General features: G+C 41.9%; 1 protein-coding gene across 1 annotated transcript in view; it reads left to right on the forward strand.

The window, feature by feature from the left end:
- The first annotated feature begins 11,044 nt into the window (after positions 1-11,044).
- Positions 11,045-21,963, forward strand: part of NR5A2 (nuclear receptor subfamily 5 group A member 2) — a 113,098-nt gene continuing 102,179 nt past the window's right edge. The window contains exon 1 of the mRNA XM_033151437.1: positions 11,045-11,353. Within this exon, the coding sequence (XP_033007328.1) occupies positions 11,290-11,353 (64 nt within the window). The 5' untranslated portion in view covers positions 11,045-11,289. The remainder of the gene's footprint in view (positions 11,354-21,963) is intronic.

Here is a 21,963-nt window from a genome sequence, read left to right on the forward strand (position 1 = left end):
TAAAAATGGGGCTTTCCTACTCCCTAAAAAAACAACTTTGACCTGAACCCCCCCCAAAAAAAGGGGGTAGATCACTGCCAGTCTTTTAACTCTGTGAGTAGATCTGTCTCTTGGGAGTTGGCCACCCCTGATTTATAGGAATGGACCTGCCACTGCATTCATTATCTTCTTCCCAGTCATAAAACAGTCTTCAAGAAGGCCTGAGTTTGAAGTATGACTAGCCCAAGACATATGCTGTGTGCACCAAAAGTTATGCCCCAGAATCCAGAACATTTCACAGAGGATGTTGGGACACAATTTCATTGGACCTGCCCAATATATGTCTGCCCCCTGAATTGTTTGTGCACTCAGGCCACTCTGGTCTGGAGACCCACCCACAAACAGCCAACACTTAGCTCAGAGTGAAAGCCATTTGGTCTAAGTATCATGGCACGTACCTCACTTTAAAAATGGCTGCAGCATCCAAAATTTCTGTGGTGCGAACCTGTGCAAAGGGGTGTATTGCCAAAGTTAATGAAGGAGCCGTGTTGATGAAGTAGAATGGGGCAAGTGTGTCTGTAATAGAGTGGATAGGTAGCCATGTTGGTCTGACGCAGTGTGTGTGTGTGTGTGTGTGTACACACTATATATATATGTGTGTGTGTGTGTGTGTGTGTGTGTGTGTAGTCCAGCAGCACCTTAGAGACCAACTAAGTTTGTTCTTGGTATAAGCTTTCGTGTGCATGCATCTGAAGTGTGCATGCACACAAAGGCTTATACCAAGAACAAACTTAGTTGGTCTCTAAGGTGCTACTGGACAATTTTTTTTGTTTTAAATATATTTAAACTGAAAAGTTGGCAAGCTTTAGATTCTGTCAGGCAGTATTCTATGAGCTGCTGCATTCTAGTCAGGCTCTTCCTTTAACCTACCATGTTCCATATATGATGAATACCATATTCATCCATATTCCACCGAGACCAATAAAGTTATTCATTAACATTGCCTGCCAGGGCTCCAAATCCCAGCTTTTCCTAAAGTGCCAGTACTTTTGAAATCAAAAGCTGGCAGCTTCATTTATACATGTGCGGCTGGTGGTGGGTGACACAAGGGCCTGTGGCATTTGCCTGCAGTATCTTGTGATCTGTGGTTTGCAAGCATTGTTCTGGTCCCAATATGTGCACCTCATAATTTTTTTCTGCAAAGCTTTGGCTGTGAGGAGGAGAGAGATGACTTGAATTTGAGGACAGACAGTTAGACAGTCAGACAGATGGTAGGTAGGGCAGCAAGGGCCTCCTGTTGGAGTAATGGTCATCATGCTGCAGTATACAGTGCCCAGTGAGTGAGAGAAGATGAGCTCTTGTACCATATACAATGCTGCACCCAGTAACCATAGTGTGGATCATGCCCTTGTCAAATTTCTTTCCAGTTCCTTGAGGCAAAATAATGTTTTCTTAAAAGCACTCAACTGACATATTCATGAATTGCTAGAAAGTCACTTTATGCCTTCCTGGATGTCATTATCCTCTGGGAAAGATTGGTCCTACCTAGATATACATTGGCAGAGGAGCCAACTCCTAGAGGCTTTGGTCCCTTTGCGCCCCCCCCCCCATAAAATATTTGAGGGGACTGTGTGCACCAAAGTTGATGAGCCTGGCCATTCAAATGGTGTGTATGTGTGTGCTGTGTAATGTGATTATGTGGGGCAGGGCTTACCTCCCCCCTCCCAATATTTTATTGAAGCTCTCACCCCTGTACATTAGGAAAAGTGGTATCTAGGTAGAAATTATAAATTAAGAAGGGTAGAAATGTCAAATCAACCACTGCTGCCTGACGGGTAGCCACAGGAGTGAGACCAAAGCTAGCTTCTGCTGGTAAGCAGGGGGTCTTGCTACTGTTTGATGTGCCTGACAGAACTTTGGAAAGCTGTAAATTAGGATATCTCCATCAGAGTGTTTCAACGGCCCATAAGGACAATAAGCCTTTTGTGTGCTTTAGTGACGTTAGGACTATGTTATGCCATCAGGGCGACTCAAAACACCCTAAATAGCTTATTAAAACAATGGTGTCAAAGCAATGGAGGATTAAGGAAAAGTACAAAGTACCATCACGTAGCAGGACGCTTTCAACATTTGTTGGCGATCAAATCAAATAAGATAAAAGAGAGGACACCTAATTCATTATCAAATCACTTAGGGCCCTGTTCTTTAAGGGAGATTCCCTAAATCTTTCCTCATTTTCTGTAAACCAAGAAACTGAAGCAGGGCTCGTTTTGGGCGAAGGCAGGTATATTTTCTAGATTCTAAATTGTGGTTGAAGTGATTTGAGCACACCTTTGTTGCATTTGGAGACATTTGGTTCTAGGGCAGAGAAGGTGGATCAGACTATCTCCTCAATACATTTGAAGTACATACATGTGCATGATCTAATATCTCTATCTCTTCTTCCTTTTTTGTCTGAGGCAAAAGCCTCAGAAGTGCTGAAATTTACAAGGGAATTAGGTTGTCAGATATATCACTTAAACCCCCTCATCTGATGTAAGGAGACACAAAGGTGTTACAATATTGGTTCCCAGAGATAAACCACATTTACCTATACAGTATATATATTCAAAGGAATGGTAAAGTAACACCATTTGTGGGTTCTAGGAATGTGGACACTCTTGAGTAATATAGAGCTCCCAAACTTCCAAAAGAGTTATACTCAAAAGCTTGCATTCCTCCAAGGAAATCTAGGCATGCCAGTATATTTGGATGTGAAGTTTATTCTTAAAGGGAGGAAACTATTGCAATGTGGCCTCAACTGTTTCTTCAAGTGCACTACCACAATCTCCAGGGCCCTCCGTGCAACAGAAACATTCCTAAGCTCCTGACCATGTGTGTTCATGCCATTCCAGTACTATACCAGAGAGGAAGGCCCAATAAGAACTTTTCCTTAAGGACTTCTGGGAATTGTAGTTGTAGCTGCAAGGATATTTCTGAACATTCTGTGCCATCACAGCAGTTAATCCAATGATGTGGGACCAGGAGTTCAAGGAAGCAGAAGGGAGAAGCAAGCCGTAGGTGTCAGATAGTTTTTAGTTTACGTTTTTATTGTACACTAATGGACAGATATTAGACTAGAAAGAGGAACATTCTTTCAGTCATTTCAATCATTTTCCATCTGATACAGTCATAACCAATTAGCCTATTTTTAACTAATGGACTCATAGCCATTTCCCCTTTGAGACACTGGAGGGGGGAAATCTGCCTTACTGTGTTCAAATTGGAATGTCGGATAACAGCACCAAATAGGGAGAATTTCAAGAATGAAAATCAAAAAAATCCCACTGGAAGTCTCATTAGTTCAGTACTAAAAGCTTGTACAATCCCAAGCATGTACACAGGCTTCATTAAATAAACAACTATTGATTATACTCGAAGCCTAGGTGTAATTGCATAAAACTCTTCAGTGGCAGGGAAGAGAATAAAAGAAACCATCAGGATGACATCACTCAGATACAGACAGTGTTGTCTTCAATTTTGGGGAGGGCATTGGGCAAGATGTTTTCAGGGAGTATGTGCCCCTTCACCTACCCTAAATTATGAAGGCTGCTGCCATACTGCATACCCATCTGCCAGCATCAAGGATGGTCAAGTCAATAAGGGGAAGTATACCTGTATACTAGTAGGATACACATACATGGGAATAAAGGAGAATTTAAAATTGAGAAATGCTGAAACAACCATCACTTTCAGAAACATTGGCCTAAACTTGAAGGACAGTTTTTATTATTTGCATGATCATTTATTTGAAAAGGAGAATGAGAAAGCTTGCTGCTATTTTGTGACATTTTTGGTTGGTCCTACTAAGGTATTGCCCTAACATGGGTTTTGGAGGGTTGTTTTTTTTTTTTTTTTTAATTATGGACCTTTGCTGAGAAAGCAGAGCTCACTGTATAGGCTGAGAATCAAAGGGGTCCTTTGTGTCTGTGCAAAGTTCTTCCAAGCACACAAGCCGGAGGAAATCCCTCTATCCCTGTTGAAAAATACAGTTGTGACACATCCGCTGCAAAGTAGTACACCACGACTGTCCTGTTTAATTATTAGTACTTTCCACTATTTACCTGGCTGCAGCAGAACTTTGCATGATTTATTATCTCTCATGCCAGGTGCTGTGCTTCTCACAATACCAAACAAGATGCTCATGAATCAAAATGGCATAACTTCCAAGTTATACACATTTCTAAGGGGTGGTGGTGGCGGCTTGTCATGCCTCCTAAAGGTTTGCAGCTGTGAAATCTCTTCTCTTTGAATGTGTTGCCCACTGCATTCATATGAGGCAGAAGAGCAGGACCACCTGTGCTGGCACAGGCCCCTCTGTGGTGTCCCTATCACCCAGTCTCACCCATCTTCCACATGTTGGAGAGAGAAGATTTGCTGCAGGAAGCCTGCTATCTGCAGGTAGGCTCCCTAAAGTCAGAGCGGGCCCAAAACATTTTGGCACCTGAAGCAGATCCCAAAATGGTGTCAGGTAAGAAGGCGTAAGGGAAATTCTACATCAGGAACAAGAGGGGAAGATAGATCTACATCGGGATCTGCTGCCAAGGTGGACCCTACAGCCTGAGGCGGTTCCCTTGCCTTGCCTTGCCTCACCTCGTGGATGGGCATAAAGATTTATGTGAAACACAACCATGAGACAACTGTGTAGGGTTAGGCAGGTGAAATCTGTATGTAGAAAAAACATCCTGTATGAATTCAAACCAATTAACTTTTACAGCAAGCAGAAGTATCATCTAACCTGTTCTGGTCAGTTGTGGGTAAGAGGCCATCTTGCCAGTATGGCTGGTTTCCCTGCAGTTCTCTTCTTTGGCCAAAGCTAGCACAGCACAAACTGCATCCCTTGCTTTAGATTAGATTCAGGTTCTTCTGTAGGCTGGCGTCCTTACAGGAGCTGTGGAGTGGCTCCCCACAGTTTCAGACTTTGGGTGCCTGTATGTGGCATGGCAGAACGGTATGGTGGAGGCACCAGCTTGTCCTTACCTCAGAAAGTAGAATGCCCTCTTCTGTCAAGTCACTTCATCCAAATTGACCCACCAATTGATTCTACTCATTTGCACCCCCAAACATGCACCTAAACAGATGAAATGGGCCTTCTCATGTGAAATGTTGATTCCATCATTCAATGGGATTTTTCCTAACTTAAATTTACTGCATGTTACACCAATACTCATGCATTAGAGGCATGGGAAGCTACCTTATATCAAGTCAGGCCATTGGGCCATCAGTACTGTCTTCACAGGCTGTCAGCAGCTCTCTGGGTTTTTAGGCCAAGAGTCTTTCAAAGCCCTCCCTAGAGATTCCAGGAATCGAACCTAAGACCCAGTGGCAGACCTAAATTTTGGGGGCCCTGAAGCTTGAACTGTTATGGAAATCCCTTCGCAACTAGCAACAAGGTCCGGGTAACCACTGTTATCTTCTTCAATGGGGTTGTTTGCAACAACCTTTATAGCAACTGTGCTACTGAGACTCAAATTGTGGGAAATATAAGTGACAAAAAAATTATCAATTTGAGTCATGCAATTCAAATTGGGTCTACTAGACCTTTTTTTTTTTAAGCAATGTGGACTAGTTGCTTCTGGAGCCTCTCCAGGATTACGGGCCCTGAAGTTTAAGCTTTGTTAGTTTCATCCGTCCCTACTGGGACCTGCTGAACAGCCCTTTCTTAAAATCCCATCTTCTAGATTATGCAAACCAGTTTAAGCCCTCCTGTTCCATTCCATCTTTGAGGAAAGAAAATCTCTCCTCTGTTATGGACTGAGAACTGCCTGGCGTCCTGAGGTTGGCCTCACAGCACCTGCTGCTTGTTCTGTAAATACAAATTCTTTCCCACCAACTGCCCACTTAACAAGAGGAGGGGGGAGAAATCTGGCATTTTCTCACACTGTGCTCTGCAAAGCTATCGTTTCTAGCAAATGAGCTTTCCAGATAAGCTTCAATGTGGCTAATGTACCTCGTTAATATCATTTCTCTTAGCATGCCAATAGTTTTAGACTGACGAGTCGTTAAAAGGTGGGCAGTTGCCGGGAACGTCTTTAGAAGTTAAGGGCAGGAACACTTGCTGCAGCTTGTATGATGAGCAACCTTTTTCGGTGTGTAGTCTCAATTCGCCCCCCACCCCACCCCACCCACCCACCCACCTATGGGCAGCTAGAATGAAACCTGTTGACCACGAAGTGCCACCAATACAGTTGCAATTATCAGATAGAGGGTTTCCATTAATCAAGCCAGACTCGTAACAGCAATACTAGGAAAGGTCAGGCTACATCCAGCCCAGCAGGGTAGCACCTTTTTCAGCGTGGGGGCTGTATTGCCTTATGCAATGGAGGCTGGTGCCCATTGGAAATGGTAGGATGGAAAGCACACAGCCCAACAGGAAGTGGAGGCAGAGCCAACTGATTCTGGCTTGGCCCCCATCTTCCTCCCTGCTGAGTTCTACAGTGGAAACACAGATTAAGGAAGATGTAGCTGCCAGCCAGTGCTACCCTCTGGACTGGATACAAGTAGGAGGGCAGGCAAGTGGAAGATTACTTCCCTAGTGGATCATCCCCTACTGCCATTCTGGGCAACCTTCCAGGGTTGGGTGAGGCAAGAAGCACAACTGGGCAGAGCATGGCCTGGCCAAAACATTTTGGCACCTGAGGAGCACCACAAAATGGCGGTGGCGGCCCCAGCCAGGGAAGAAGGTTGAGTGAAGACCTATTCCTGTTCTAGCAAAATCACTCATCTCTTAACATTAATAAGTTACCAGACACATCAGAAAATAGCATAAACAACACAGTAGAGGTATGGACCAATCTGCTGGCCATGCAAGGACTTACAATAAGGATACATCTACATGGCAGTTTCACACCATGTCGTAGGGACACAGCCTTAGAGTCTGTGGATCTGCAGATCTGCCTAAAATTGGGAAGAAGAGTCAAAATACTTGAGAGCAAATGCCTGTATTTAGCTTGAGGGGATGTTGAGCTGTTGAACTCCTTGCCACAATTAAAATGCTCTGGCAAAGAATTTAGCAATTTCCAAATGTGGATTAGATATCGGTAGAAAACTATCAGTAATTGTCAGCTGATTGTGCCAAACTCCGCCTCCATCAGCTGCCATTTTGTGACTGGCTCTGCCCCTATACCACAATTTTGTGACTAGTGGGTCTCAGTTGTTTTCAGTCATCTCAAGTGGGTTCTGTGGGGTTGAAGTTTCAGATCGCCTGTTCTACATAATATATAGGGTGGTGATTGGCACAGATCTGTGAAATTCATTTAAGTTGCATGGATGTAGGATGACATCCATGGCATTCAGCCATTGTACCTGAGGAGAAAGCACTGTTTAAATTGCACTTTTATTATGTTTTAATGTTATTGACAGCCATTTTACTGCATATTAGGGCTGCAGTTGCATAGTGATGAGTCACAACTGGCTCCTGAATGAGGCTTATTTTGGGTTGCCACCCGTTCCATATAATATGGGATCGTCCTATATTTCAAAGTAAAATGCTGCCTCCCGTATTGATTTAATACAGGCCATAGTTTGTTCTGTGTTGCTGAATTCATCATCCTTCCCTCCTCTTCCTCCTGCCTTCACACTGTCCCCCACTCAGAAAGGATAAAACAAATCCACATCCTCTTTGACCCCCCCCTCTTCTAATCAAGGTGTGAAGGCCTAGCGGACCCCTCAAGTTTCCCATCATCCTCTGCTCCTTTTACCAATGTGCAGAGAAGAGAAACCAAGTCTCATGGGAAGCAGCAAAATACAGTGCAGTATTGGAGTCGCAGATGTTTGAACTTGCTACCTTCCTCCCACCCCCTGCCTGAAATGTCACACCTAATCCACCAATTGGAAAAAGATGTCGTATGAGGGCTTCAGTCCCGCCTACCACCTGTTAAGCAAGGGCATGAAATACGGGGATTGTGGTAATCCTAAACGTGCTTCCTCAGGAGTAAGGCCCACGGGTGTTTGGTTGCCTAGTAGATGTGCCTGAGGTGGCAGCTGCAACTCGGTATGTTATAACCAGGTATATAATTTATTTTCACCAACAAACAAACACCATAACCTTCATAAATTGGAGCTCTCAGGGGGATTAGCACTTATGTGAACCCTCTTCGGATGTTGGAGGCTCTGAGGAAGAGAAGCAGAATTTGTTGCTGTCTCCCCACCCTCCCACCCCCCCAAAAAACTTTCTTTTTTCTGTTTTGGCTATGTTTCCACATTTACCAATTTAGATCCATTAATCTAAGTGGGTCTACTCTATGAGTATGACCTGCATTGGAAACAACCCATAGTGTTCAATGGGCTTTAATCCCCAGTGTTTATGGTTTATGAAAGCCTATTTTGAGAGAGAGAAATATGTTCAATGATACATACAGTATATTCTGGCGTACAAGACTACTTTTTAATCCAGGAAAATCTTCTCAAAAGTCGGGGGTCGTCTTATATGCCGGGTGGAAAATCTGTGGTTGAGTATATCTCAAACTCTATATTTTAACTAGAAAAGTTGGGGGTCGTCTTATACGCCCAGTCGTCTTATACGCCGCAATATACGGTATTTAAATGCACATCCACATGCCATTTTTGTGTGGATTTTGATTCCTTTGTGAACCACCCCAGGATCTTAGGAAGAAGGGTGGTATACAAATTTAATAAATAGAAAATCATTTCAGCACTGGGGTGGGGTGGGGGGAATCCACCCTGACCTGTATTTTGCTGCAATAAAGGTGGCAACCCTAGATTTACTAACAGGAAACCAAGCCATTAGTGTCATTGGCCCAGTCCTATGGAATACTCTGCCAATAGAAATTCAGCAGAAACCATCTGTTTTGACATTTATTTATTTTTAGGTAATTTTTATTAGTTTTGTAAGATTTATAACAAAGATAATATCATAAAACATTTTAACAAAAGATAGTTTTAGAAAAAAGGAAAGAGGGAAAAGAAAGAGAAAAAGAACAATAAGTTCTTACAATTATAAATTATTTTCACATTATTTGGGTGACTTCCCTCAGTCTCCCCAGCTGAATATCAAAGTCATATCATTGTCAAGCAGTTACAATATATCATTAGCTTAACCATTAAACTTCATAATAACATCTTCTTAAACCTAACTCTTAAGAAAAAATAGGAAAAACCCATAGCTACTTCCTAAGGCAACACTAAATACTGTAATACTTATTCAAGTAAATTTTAAATTTCTCCCAATCTTCTTCAATCAACTCTTCACCCTGGTTGCAGAGTTTTCCAGTCAGTTCAGCAAGCTCCATAAAGTCCACCATTTTCATCTGCCATTGGTCTATTGTAGGTAATTCTTGGCTCTTCCAGTTCTTTGCAGGTAGTAGCCTCTCAGCAGTTGTGGCATACAAAAAGAATGTTAAGTCTTTTGGGGGTATTTCATGTCCAACAATTCCCAACAGAAAGGCTTCTGGTTTTTTTTTTAATAAAAGTGCCTTTTAGCACTTTTTTCATCTCATTATAAATCTTTTCCCAGAAGTCCTTAATTTTGGGGCACGTCCACCACATATGAAAGAAGGTCCCTTCTTTTTCCTTACATTTCCAACATTTGTTATCAGCTGTACGATACATTTTTGTCAATTTAACAGGTGTCAAGTACCATCTATACATCTTCATAACATTTTCCTTCAATACAGTACATGCAGTAAATTTAATACCTTTCTTCCACAATTTCTCCCAATCATTTAACATAATATTGTGCCCCACGTCCTTTGCCCACTCTATCATAACTGATTTCACTTGTTCATCCTTTGTATGCCATTCCAACAGTAAATCATACATTTTGGAAAGATTTTTCACTTTTGTATCTAACAATTCTGTTTCCAGTTTGGATTTTTCTGAATTAAAACCAAAGTTTTTATTATCCACTTTAAAGACTTCATTAATCTGATGGCATTGCAACCAGTCACTCAATTTGTCTTTAAGTTGTTCAATCTGTTTTGACATTTAAACTCCTGCTGAAAGTTTTTCTGATCCACCAGGCCTATGCAGACAATCAAGAATGCCTCCTTCCATGTCTGCTTTTAACTTTTTATGGTTTTCATTGTACAGTTTTATGCTTTTATTACTGCAAACCGCTTTGAAATATATATATTTATGACACAGCATTATGCAAATATTTTAATAAATTAATAAATCAGTAATAGGTTGCCAGGTTAATAGCAGTGAATACTGGCAACGAAGGCCTAAGCAGGTATTACTTCCATGTCAGGGATTCTAAATCTTAAATAGTGACCAAATTTAGACAAAATTCTGTCGTTGAGTCTGCTCAGTAAAACGTTCACAAAGAGGACTGAGGAGAAACTTTCTTCATCCTAGTTAGGTTTTTTTTTTTTTTAAGCCATTCCAACTGCGAGTGAGCCATTATTTTCCCAGGATAATTGTATTTAACCAAGTAATAAAGGGCTTAAGCGATTGAAGAAGAAAAAATACTTTACACTTTTAACTGGTGACTATTCGACAAACAAACTGGGGTTAGTCCCCCTGTCTAATGAATAGGTACAATAAAATGTTTGTGTCAGACAGAAAATCGCCATGGGCTAGCCCCCCTTCATATTGCTTTGGGATGTAGAGCAATAAATGGGTCCGCAAGCCTAGGTTAAGGGGGTGAGTGTTTGCTAGTTCTGCCTTCCAGAGGTATTTACAGAAGCCCAAAGAGCCCATGGTTGTTGTTCACTCTGTAAAGAAATGATGACATCAAGAGGCCAGGTCACAAGCATGAGTTTATAGGTATTACACTTTACATTGGGATGGAAGGAGGGAGGGGGGGTTATCCATTCAGCATGATCTTCTGACCCCCCACAAGTTTACAGCCTTCCTCTCTCTGCTTCATAGCGCCTCTCCAGCCCGGAGTTAATCATTTCTCTGCTTGTTATCTGCCAAGAGTTCTTATCTCTTTTTTGCTGTCACTTTATAACAGGGTCCTCTTATCAACCTGTTTAGAGTCACGTGACCGGGGCAAGCCTATCCCTGCTCCCGATTCCTCTGATTAGGGACCATCATGAAACGGGATGGCTGGTTTACAGAGGGTCACTAATGTTGGAAAAAGTACAGAGTCCATTGAAAAGCAGGCCTGTTACTTTCTGAATTATTGGATTTGTGTATGTGTGTGCGCAAGTGTGTGTGTGTTGTTGATGGACTGTTCCCTGACTTTCACTGAAGGTTACTGTAGCCTAAGTATCCCAAGGCCAGAAAAGTTTACAAGCCTCACCTTTTGCCGTCCTCAATGCTGTATACCTGAAACCCAAGGGCACTATATATTTGCACCTAATTATGTCTTCTAGTTCGGATACCGGCAACGCACAGGAACCTATAAAACATGGACTTCTTCCAGGTGGTAAGTAAAACCTTTTCTGACTGTTTTGTTCTACAGAACTAAATCTCAGCCTTATCAGCCATCTCGGGCTAAAATGTCCTGATTACGGGATCACTTCCCGCTTGTCTAATTTTTGCTTCAAAAGAATATGAATCCCAAAGAATATGATACACATTTAAAAGTGCAAGTGTTGATGTGTGAATAAGCATGTTTTTTCTTCAGGTGAAATATTTTTAAGAAGAGCACACTGCCCCAGTAAAGCACTTTGTACTTCAACGTCACATTTATTTCAATGTGAAAAAACATGCTTAAATCTCTTTCATTTAAGTAAACTGGACTTTAAAGTGAATTGCAGCTAGACTATGCCTGCCCAGTGAACTGTATAATAATGACTGGTGTGGGGGAGGACAGAAAATGATACATTATGCTGGACCATACTTTTATCTGTTTATAAAGTTGCTAAGATGGCATTAGTGGTGTAGGAATAAATTTGAATTCAGGTTGACCTTTGTGAAATGGCAGTTGGCAAAATCCGCGAGATTTCTAAATTGGTGTAATCTGACTTGTTAAAGAATGATCATTGTCAAACACACATTCATATGGACATTAATCTTTAAAAAGTTAGGGTTACATGACAGTCAGTGAGAAAGTATTTTAGCGTGCTGTTTTGTAGTAGCGAGTATAAGAATTTTTTTATTTAGGCCTTTTGTGCCGTTTTGCCTTATTTCACGGAAAATTTATTTAGCAATTTCTGGTCCTTGTTTAACACTCCACCATCCATTGGTTAACAAAACTGAAACATCTGGGTACTTTCGGTTTTTAAAGTTTGATTTTTTAAATTACATATCCATAGATAACCCTTTTCATTTGCACTGATATTGACTAGTTGGGTTATATATAATTTCTCTTGCAATACTTTTGAACCTGTGGTAAAATTCCTGCTCCGTTAAAGCCAACAGCTAAACTTCTGAGCATTTTATATCGTATCAGCCTTATATATAAAATTTTGGATGAAAAGTGGAGTTGCCATATGTCCTCTTTTTTCAGGACACGTCCTCTTTTTCATGGGTAGAGTCATAACAATCTATAGTTAAAATTAGAAGTCGGCAAATGTGTCTTCTTTTTTTGTTCTTCAAAATATGGCAACCCTTTTTTGAAAAGGGTGGGCTATAACAGGAATGTGACCAACGAATTGGTTTTAGGATGTTTATTTTATACATTTATAAAACCCTCCTGTGCCCTCCTGTAAGGCTTGATCCACCATGTTTAAAATTGTACTCCCAACTCCAACTGCTCTTGTTTTAACCTCCATGTTTTCTACTGTAAAAATGTATCCGTTTGCTTAGAGTTCTGTGGTCAATCTGTATGAAAATGACAGATCTGCAATTATCAATCCTTCCTAAGAATCCATCTGTATGAGTTTTACATAAAAGGGATTATTTTCCCCACTACTAAGATTTTATTGCCGAATGGCAAGTATGTTGGAGGGAAGCTGATAACCCAACAATAAGTCCTGATCTTTTAATACATGTGCAGCCTGAACATCTGTGTGTGTATTCAAAAGGAAAAAAAATGTAGAGGATTATGCTACGTGGAGTTTTGTATGCATACAAGTGCGTAAACACATAACAAATGCAAACTGTACATATGTAAAACATACCACAGCGGAGTATTGTTCTATAAGTATGCACTGTGGTGGAATTTATAAGCACTAATGTGAGTATTGGAGTGGACATTATGTGAACAGCAGCACTTCCTCAAGCTCTTCACAAATCCCAGTTGGCACTTTCCATTGCAGTTGTAAGCTGCGCTTTATTTCTAAGAAAATGTTTAGGGGTACTCTTTTTCCTTCCCTTAATGAAATACTGCCCCTCAATGAGGCCAAACTTAGATTCACAAAATGTTTAGGGGTATGCGTACCCCTGCATCCCCCCCCCCACCGAAAAAGCACTGGTTGTAAGTCTTCTCTCTCTACCTCTCCAACTGGCAGTTTCTTGGCCCATTTCTGGGTACTCGCAATGATGTTTAAAGCCGTAAGCGACTTAGGCCCCAAATAGCTGCAAGACTGTCTCCTTCTGTAGATTCCCTTTGGTGTTAATATCAGCAAAGGCCCTCTGATAGCTCCATTGCCCTTAGAGAAGTTCACGGGGTGAGGAGGAGAATCTTCTGCAGCAGCTCCTAGGTTGTGGAATTCCCTCCCCTCAGAGATGCAGCTGGTAATTTCATTTTACAGTTTCTATTGCATGCTGGAGACACTCCTCTTTTTTACCCTGGCCTTTCTCACACTTGAAAAGTATTGGAACACCCTGTATTCTTGTGTCTGTAATTTCTTTTAAATTGTTTTTAATACTATATTTTTAAATTGCTGTAACCCACCAGGACCTTATAGTGAAGGGCAGGCAAGCTATCAAATAAATAACAATAAAATAGTTGTTGTTGTAGTAGTAATTATTACTACTACTACTACTACTACTACTGAGTATACTTGGCTAAAAAAAGAGTCTTTTTTTAGTTTGATATTTTGAATACAGATTATTTTTAATGGCTTGGATTACATCTGGGTATACTAAGTATTAAGTATAACAGGTGATCCCCAGAACTACTCTTGTGAGTGTGCTATTGGGGGGATACATTTTTTAAAAAATCAAAAATGGCATTCTAAATTCAGGGGATGGGTGATTGTCATCATGGAAACTCAGTGGAAATAACTGATACAGTGGTACCTTGGTTCTCAAACTTAATCTGTTCCGGAAGTCCGTTCCAAAACAAAACCATTCCAAAACCAAGGCACACTTTCCCATAGAAAGTAATGCAAAACGGATTAATACGTTCCAGACTTTTAAAAAAAAAACACCCCTAAAACAGCAATTTAACATGAATTTTACTACCTTACGAGACCATTGATCCATAAAATGAAAGCAATAATCCATGTACTGTACTATAAAATAAGACAGTATTGTAGATGATAAAAATTTTAATTATTTTTTTTCTTACCTGCACTGATGGTAGTCATTGTTTGGATTGGGGGCTTCTATCCATTTCTACAGTCACACAATCAGTAGCTGAACTGGGTTCCACACAGTCACAAAGACAAATTAACCTGAAAAGCCTCAGAAACAAAAACGCAAAATAAATAGCAAAAACAAAAGCACTGAACTTAATCCATTCTGGAAGTCTGTTTGACTTCTGAAATGTTCAAAAATCAAGGCGCAGCTTCTGATTGGTGCAGGCACGCCGGAAACAATAGCCGATAACCGCATTGGACGTTTGGCTTCCGAAATACATTCGAAAACCAGAACACTTACTTCCATGTTTTCAGCGTTTGGGAACCAAGGCGTTTGAGAACCAAGGTACCACTGTAGTCTGGAGACAATTTTATAAAAGATGGAAATGATAGAAATTTAGAGCAGACTCTCCCCCCCCCCCCCCGTGCGCGCCCCCCAGTGTTAAATTCTGAAGTAAGATTTCCCTGTTCATGTGAAGTTGTTGATTGTTGTTGACCACCATAACAGAAATAAAAGAAAGTGTATTAAAAGCAAATGAGGTGATTTGGGGCATTGGTAAAATAATTTTAAATAAATAAATAAATAAATAAATAAAGCTCCTATCATCAGCAGTTCACATAAAATTCACCAAGCAGTCCAAAGCAAAACTCAGAGGATGTCAGTTTTTGTATCAGATTGATGTGGGCAAATTGGACACAAAATTTCACCTAATTGCTAGGCTGCTGTTTTTACTACTTCCCACTATGCCTTAACATTTACCGGTATTTATTTATTTCTAACAATGTGCTAGGTGCTATGCAATCATCATCATCAATGTAGAGTATTTATTTATTTATTTAATGCACATACATATATGAGGTTATAATTATATTCATGCATGTGTGCATATATATATGTGTGTATAACATACAATGAGTTATAATTATTATAAGAATATAAAATTATTAATAATATCATTTTAATCCATTTCTATCATTCCCTTCCTCTCATCAGAAACATTTCAAAATCAAATATTTTCACAGCTGAATAATTCCTTTGATAATCCCTATAAATTATCTTGTGTGTGAGTTCAGCGATTTGTACAAAACTAAAGGCTTTACTCCTGGCAGAACCGTAATAACATTAAAAAGAGCCCTGTTGGATCATGATGAGTGCCCATCTAATTCAGCTTTATATTTCCAGTGCAAGCCTTCAGTTGGCTCTGGGAACCATACTGTACACAGCTAAAATTGAAATTACGGGTAGTTCCTTCATCCACTTTTGCTTCTTGCCCCGCCCACCCAGGAATCATAGAATCAGGAAGGTTGCCTAGAAGGGAATGCAGCCCTCCAGCTGAAGAAGGTTCCTCTCACCCCTGGTGTAGATAATATTGAACTAGGTATGCCATTTGTCTGGCTCAGTACAAGGCCAGTACTTAGGTTTTAAACACAGGGAGGCCTGGGAACTGGAGCTAAGTCGGTTAATGTACTGTGCTGACTTCAGGTTTGGCAAGCACTTTGGTAAGAATTATAGAATCATAGAATTTTAGAGTCGAAAGGGACCAAAAGGATGATCTTGCCCAACCTCTGCAAAGCTACACTTGCTGTTGTTTCTTGCCATTATTATGGACTAGTTTCAAGGCTACCCAGTGAGCTTCATAGCTTAGCTGGGATACCCATCTTGGTTTTCTAGAGTCACATTTAACACACCAGTGACCATTGCACACTGATTCTCTTTGGGCTATAGGTGAGCTCTCCAGTCCTTGCCATCGCCCATTCATTTCAATCAATCAGTCATTTTATTTGTATGCCACCTTTCCACAGTTGAAAGCTCAAGCCAACTTACAACACATAAAAAAATTACATAGCTACAAACATAACAGAAGTAGTCATAAGCAACAAACAAAACAACAAAAAGCACACGACCAAATTGAACAACTTCCAGCTAAATCATTACATACAAAATAAAAATGGGAAAAAATTAACAGCAACAACTCTACTGCAACAACAACAACAAAACCTTAAACAATAACCCACCCCATTTGCATTTTTTTCTGGACCCAGTTGTCACCACGTGCCAGATGCAGAGGACAAGACAAATGGAGATTACTGCTCCTCCTTCCTCCTTTCCATGCTTGCTTGCTTAGACAGGGCAGGTAAAGAGAAACCAACAGCAGAAAGGATAATAAACAAGGCCAGGAGTCTCTAGGGATTGGCATTGGGCCTCTTACTGGGTTGTGGACTCCAGCAAGTACCTGATGATGCCAAACCTTGATGCCGGCCCTGCAAACATACCCAAAAATCGGGGGAAATTTAAATCTTGGTTAATTTCTAGCCTTATCCTTTTATTCCTCTCTTAGTTTCACATAAAACTCATTAAAGGTGGCCTCTAATGCAGTGAGAGAAAGTAAGTGAAACCCCCCAGTTATCAACTGGAGTTCTGGAACTATTTTTAAAGTACCCTATATAAAATCACTTACCAGACTTTATTTTTTTTTCTCCCACCCATTGTAAAACTACAAACTTCCTGATAATAATGTTTAGGAGTTTGGTATGTTTGACTAAGGGAGGTGAAGCACTAACTTGAAAAACTGGCCTGGGTTGGAAGAGAAAAACGAGCCACTCCGTCACTTCTACCTGTGAAATTTTGCAGCTCGTGTAACATTTATTGTTATCCATCTAATACTAATGGCAGCCTGAAGCATCAGCCTATTGCAGGGAGTGCCTTATTGACCTTATCAAAGAGCAGTTGATATCCCTAGTGCAATCTCTAGTAAATATGAGCTTGAGCAGGGAATTGACTCCTTGGGGCAGAGACGTGCCTAAATTTGTTTGTTTCTGAGTTCATAGCCTTCCTTTCTTCAGAAAAGATTCTATATGGTTCTTTGGATTATCTTACTCTGCAATGCACTGTATAATTCAGCCTTCCCCAACGTGTTGCTCTCCCGATGTTTTGGACTCCAGCTCCCATTATCCCTCAGCTTCAACCACACTGGCTGCAACTGATGCAATTTGGAATGCAAGACATCTGAAGAGCGCCAGGTTGATGGGAGGAGGTGTAGACCAAAGTTGCGCTAAAATTATAATAAAGTCCCTGGTTCAAATTTTGCCTAAACCATGAACTGGCTCTATGCCTCAGTTCTTCCATCTGCTATACAGAAACAATACTACACTTCCTGAAATAGAGAAAAATAATATATGAGAAATTATTTGAATATTCTGAAGTATTATTCAGATATGAATATGGGAGTCTAAATCCTATATCAAGATCAGTAGGAAATTATACCCTTTCTATGTAACTCCTCAAATCAGACTGATTGCAAAAGAAATGCAATTAACACCTCAATATATTGACTCTGATCCAACCAAAGATAATCATGGTTAAGGTTCCAATAAGTCTAAATAAGATCTATTCAACATACTTCCAAGTTACGTTTATAATCTCAGTGAACATTCCGATGAAATCAATGAAACAAGTTAGTCACAGCAACTAGTTGTGTTGAATGTTCTCATGCAAATGTTTATGATGCAAAAGGGAATCTTCAGAGGGGCTGAAATGTTTCCTGAAACTTCCCCAACCTGCTGTTTCAATGCAAGTTAGACCAGAGGTGGGAAGTCTGTAGTCTTCCAGATGTGGTTGGACACCACCTCTTATCATCCCCAGCCAGCATGACTATTGGCCAGAGACAGTGGAAGTTTTTATCCTGAAACATCTGGAGGGTCACAGGTTCTCTACCACAGGGTTAGTCCGTCTTCCTAGTGGTAAGATCCCTGTCAATTTCGGAGCATAATGACATTTCAACCAAATGGTCAGTCAGATATGGCTCTCTATTCAGTGCAAAGAGGATGAGATGGTTGGACAGTGTTCTCGAAGCTACTAACATGAGTTTGGCCAAACTGCGGTAGGCAGTGAAGGATAGGCGTGCCTGGCGTGCTCTGGTCCATGGGGTCACAAAGAGTCGGACACGACTGAACGACTGAACAACAACAACAATTCAGTGCAAAGTTAGCTCAGAACAAGGAGAATGCTCCCTGCTGTCACTCTGAATGGGTAAACACAGCCTTCAAAAGGGGTGCTCTTACATGGGTTTCAAGGGTGTTTTAAATGCCTCCCCAACTCAACAGCTAATGTTATCTGGCAATAATATGACACTTGCCTAAGACTGAATAGAGCAAGGCTTACATCTAAGTAAAGATTGCAGGATTGCACTGTAAATCCCATTGATCTCAATGGATTCCAGCAGCAATCCTATGCACACTTAGTTGGGGGTTAAGCAACCAAGTGGAATTTGCTTCTGCACAAGCTTGTTTAGGATTTTGCTGTTAGTCACAATTAACTTATGCTGTCTTGGTTTCATCACCAGGTGATAAATTCCACTGAAATCAAAGGGACATGTAGCCCAGTCCTAGGCAAGCAAGTGTGCAACTTTAATTCCAATTTAGTAATGGATGGGAGGTGGACTGTTGAAAATTGCCAGGAAAGGCATATTGCTTAATACTATTCAGAGCATTTGGACCAAAGTCCTTCTGCGTTCAATAGAGTTTGCTCCCAGGTATGTGAGCAGAGGAATGCAGCTTTCAACAATGAAATGTCCTCATGCCTCGACGTGCGAAGGAATATAACTTTCTCTGTTGATACACGAGGAAGTCTCCTATGACATTTTCAAGGGACCTATTTTTCTTTTCTTTTTTATTAATTTAAAAATGTTCTGGTTGCGTTTACACTGAAATAAGGGTTAAGAAAGACTGGGCGACTAGGAGGAGGGAAGTTACACAGCGGGCAGCTAGGAGTAGGATTGCAACATCCATCTGCTCGATTATTCACTTTCGCAATCCAAAGCGAAGGAAGGAAGGAAGAAAGAAAGAATGTCGCGTCTTTTTAGTTTCACTTTGCGCCCGTGTTGTTGACAAGTATGGGCGGTTCAGTTCGAATTCGGTTTTCCTTTTGGAAAGATCCAAGGTGGGGTTTTACAGCAACCAGAGACGAAAACGTTCCTGATCCAGAAATTCGGGTTGCAGTTGCTTTGGGACAGGAAGGAAGGAAGGAAGGAAGGAAGGAAGGAAAAGTTTGGATTGCTGTGTGCGATGCGAATGCGGAATAGTGGAAATGGAAACGCACCAGGACATTTGGCCGAGTTGACACCAGCCTTTTCCCAGCCAGCTCCGCCGCGCGCGGTTTATAAAAAGAGCCCTTGGTGGACTCTGAACCAGACAGTTAAGATCGGCTCTTTTCCCCGCAGCCCCGCCCCCGCGCCTGACGAAAGGCACATTTTTCCACTGTGTGCCAATGTGATCTTTGCATCTTTGTGGAGGTTCATCAGAGACAAACATTGCCTTGCCTGCGAGTGGATCTCGACGCGTTCCTCTGCGGTTTCGTGAAAATCGCCTTGACTTAATAAAAAGATAGTCGCTTAATATAAAAAAGTTTTTTTTTTTAATGCAGAACCCAAAAGCACACTGCTTTGGAAAGAATTCCCAACTGCTTCCAAGCTTGGTTTCCAAGTAAGCAGACAGGAAGGGTCAGGGTGTAATATGCCCCCCCCCGTTTCGGGGGATGAGGTTTTTGGTTAAAACTACAGTCTTCCACTTACCTGAATGGGACTCCCATTTGAGAATTCACGAGGGAGTAATTTCAGAGTAAGCATAAGCAGTTGGTTAGGATCGCACCTCTTCGTGTGTGTGCTTTTAATATCGACGTTGGCAATTGACGCTAAGAGATAGGTGACATGCCCAAGGCCAGCTACTGAGTTTGTGGCAGAGGAAGGACTTTAAAAAAAACCGCAACTGGGCTAAGTCACTCGCTGCTTACTGGAACGCATAGGCGCACTACCATTCTAAGCCATATTATTTGGAGAAAGGTTGAAGTGAGATCAATGTGACACATCCTTCCAAGTAAACTTATTTAAGATAGCCTACCTAAAAAAAATTCCCATGTGTACATTCTTTGAGGATGTAATCTGCTACTACTAAGAAAGAGTGCCTCCAAGTCGTTTATGGGTGAAGTGCGCGAATACACGCAGCATTTTGCGGGATGAAAAAATGAAGAGGAAGCCTGCCTGATCTGATCACCTGAAATCCAAGCAAGTTCTTTATGAGACGAATGTAAACAAAGACCTTGCTCTCGACGAGTTTATGATCGGGCAGCGCAATCCTGCACTCCTTTGCTTGCTTACTCAGAAGTAGCTCCTATTTCGAAAGGAAGCGGGAGGGCGAAAGAGGCGCAACGAAACGTCCTAGAGGGGTGAGAAAAGGCAGAGGCCCGGTGACTTGGAAAACGTTTGCTCTGGGGTGAATTCCCGCTGATAGAGAATGAGTTACTGTCCCGCTTCACTTCCAATAAGCTCATGGCAACGTAGAGAACATACTATAATAAGATCTCTCTACTGGATCACACCATGGAGTTTTCTTGGCAGGGATACTGGAGTGGTTTGCCAGTTCCTTCTCCAGGTGGATCACATTTAGTCTAAACTCTCCGCTAAGACCTGTCCATCTTGGGTGGCCCTGCATGGCATAGCTCATAGCTTCCCAGAGTTATTCAAGCCCCTTTGCCGCGACAAGGCAGTGATCCATGAAGGAGAAGAGAAGACTCCCTGGAAAAGACCCTGATGTTGGGAAAGATGGAGGGCACAAGGAGAAGGGGACGACAGAGGATGAGGTGGTTGGACAGTGTTCTCGAAGCGACTAGCATGAGTTTGGCCAAACTGCGGGAGGCAGTGGAGGATAGGGGTGCCTGGCGTGCTCTGGTCCATTGGGTCACGAAGAGTCGGACACGACTGAATGACTGAACAACAACAACAACACTGGATCACACCAAGCGCCGTCTCTTCCAGCATCACATCCTTCAGTAACCGACCAAGTGGCAGGACCTGAACGCCACAGTAGTACTCTTCCCTGCTTGGGATTCCCAGCAAGCGGTGTGCAGAGGTATCCTGCCTCCAACCACGGCTAGGAGCCTTGATTGCCTTATTGTGCAATTGCCCAGTTCCCCTTTCAAAGCCATGCAGCTTTGTGGCCGTCGCTGCCTCTTGTGAAAGCGAATCATATGGTTTTAAGCGCGCGATGGGTAAAAACAGGACCTCCTTTTGCCCGCCCTGACACTGGATGGTCGCGTCTCTCCCCCCCCCCCTTTAACACACCATGCATGATCTTGTATTTCTCTGTCATGCCCCCCCTCATCATTTCCACCCCCTCCGTAAACTAAAAAGCCACAGATGTTGTCACCTTTCCTCATAGGGGCGTTATTCAGGCCCCTGGACCATTGGGGTTGCCCTTTTTGCCCACTCTGCAGCACCGTTTTTGGACAGCCATAAACCTGAACTCAACGCAGCGTTCCAGCGCCATATAGATTTGTCCAAGGACACTGTGGCACCGGCAGTTTTACTCTGAAGCCCTCTCCAAATGATCCCTAGCATGGACTCCACCTTGGTCACAGCTGCCACACGCGTGGACCTCCGTTTTCATGGACACCAATAGTTCAAAGCGCCTGAAAGTTAGGCGGAGAGAGGGATTCCCCGAGCGCACCTCGCTTCCCACTTTCTTCCATTGACTCGCATTTGCCATCTTCATGCCCATTCATTCACCTAGCTTGAAGAGATCCCTTGGGAGCTCTCTGCAACCTCTTCTTGTGCTTACGACCCTGAGCAATTTG

This window comes from Lacerta agilis, chromosome 6 (genome assembly GCF_009819535.1).
Source record: "Lacerta agilis isolate rLacAgi1 chromosome 6, rLacAgi1.pri, whole genome shotgun sequence".
NCBI classification, from domain to species: domain Eukaryota; kingdom Metazoa; phylum Chordata; class Lepidosauria; order Squamata; family Lacertidae; genus Lacerta; species Lacerta agilis.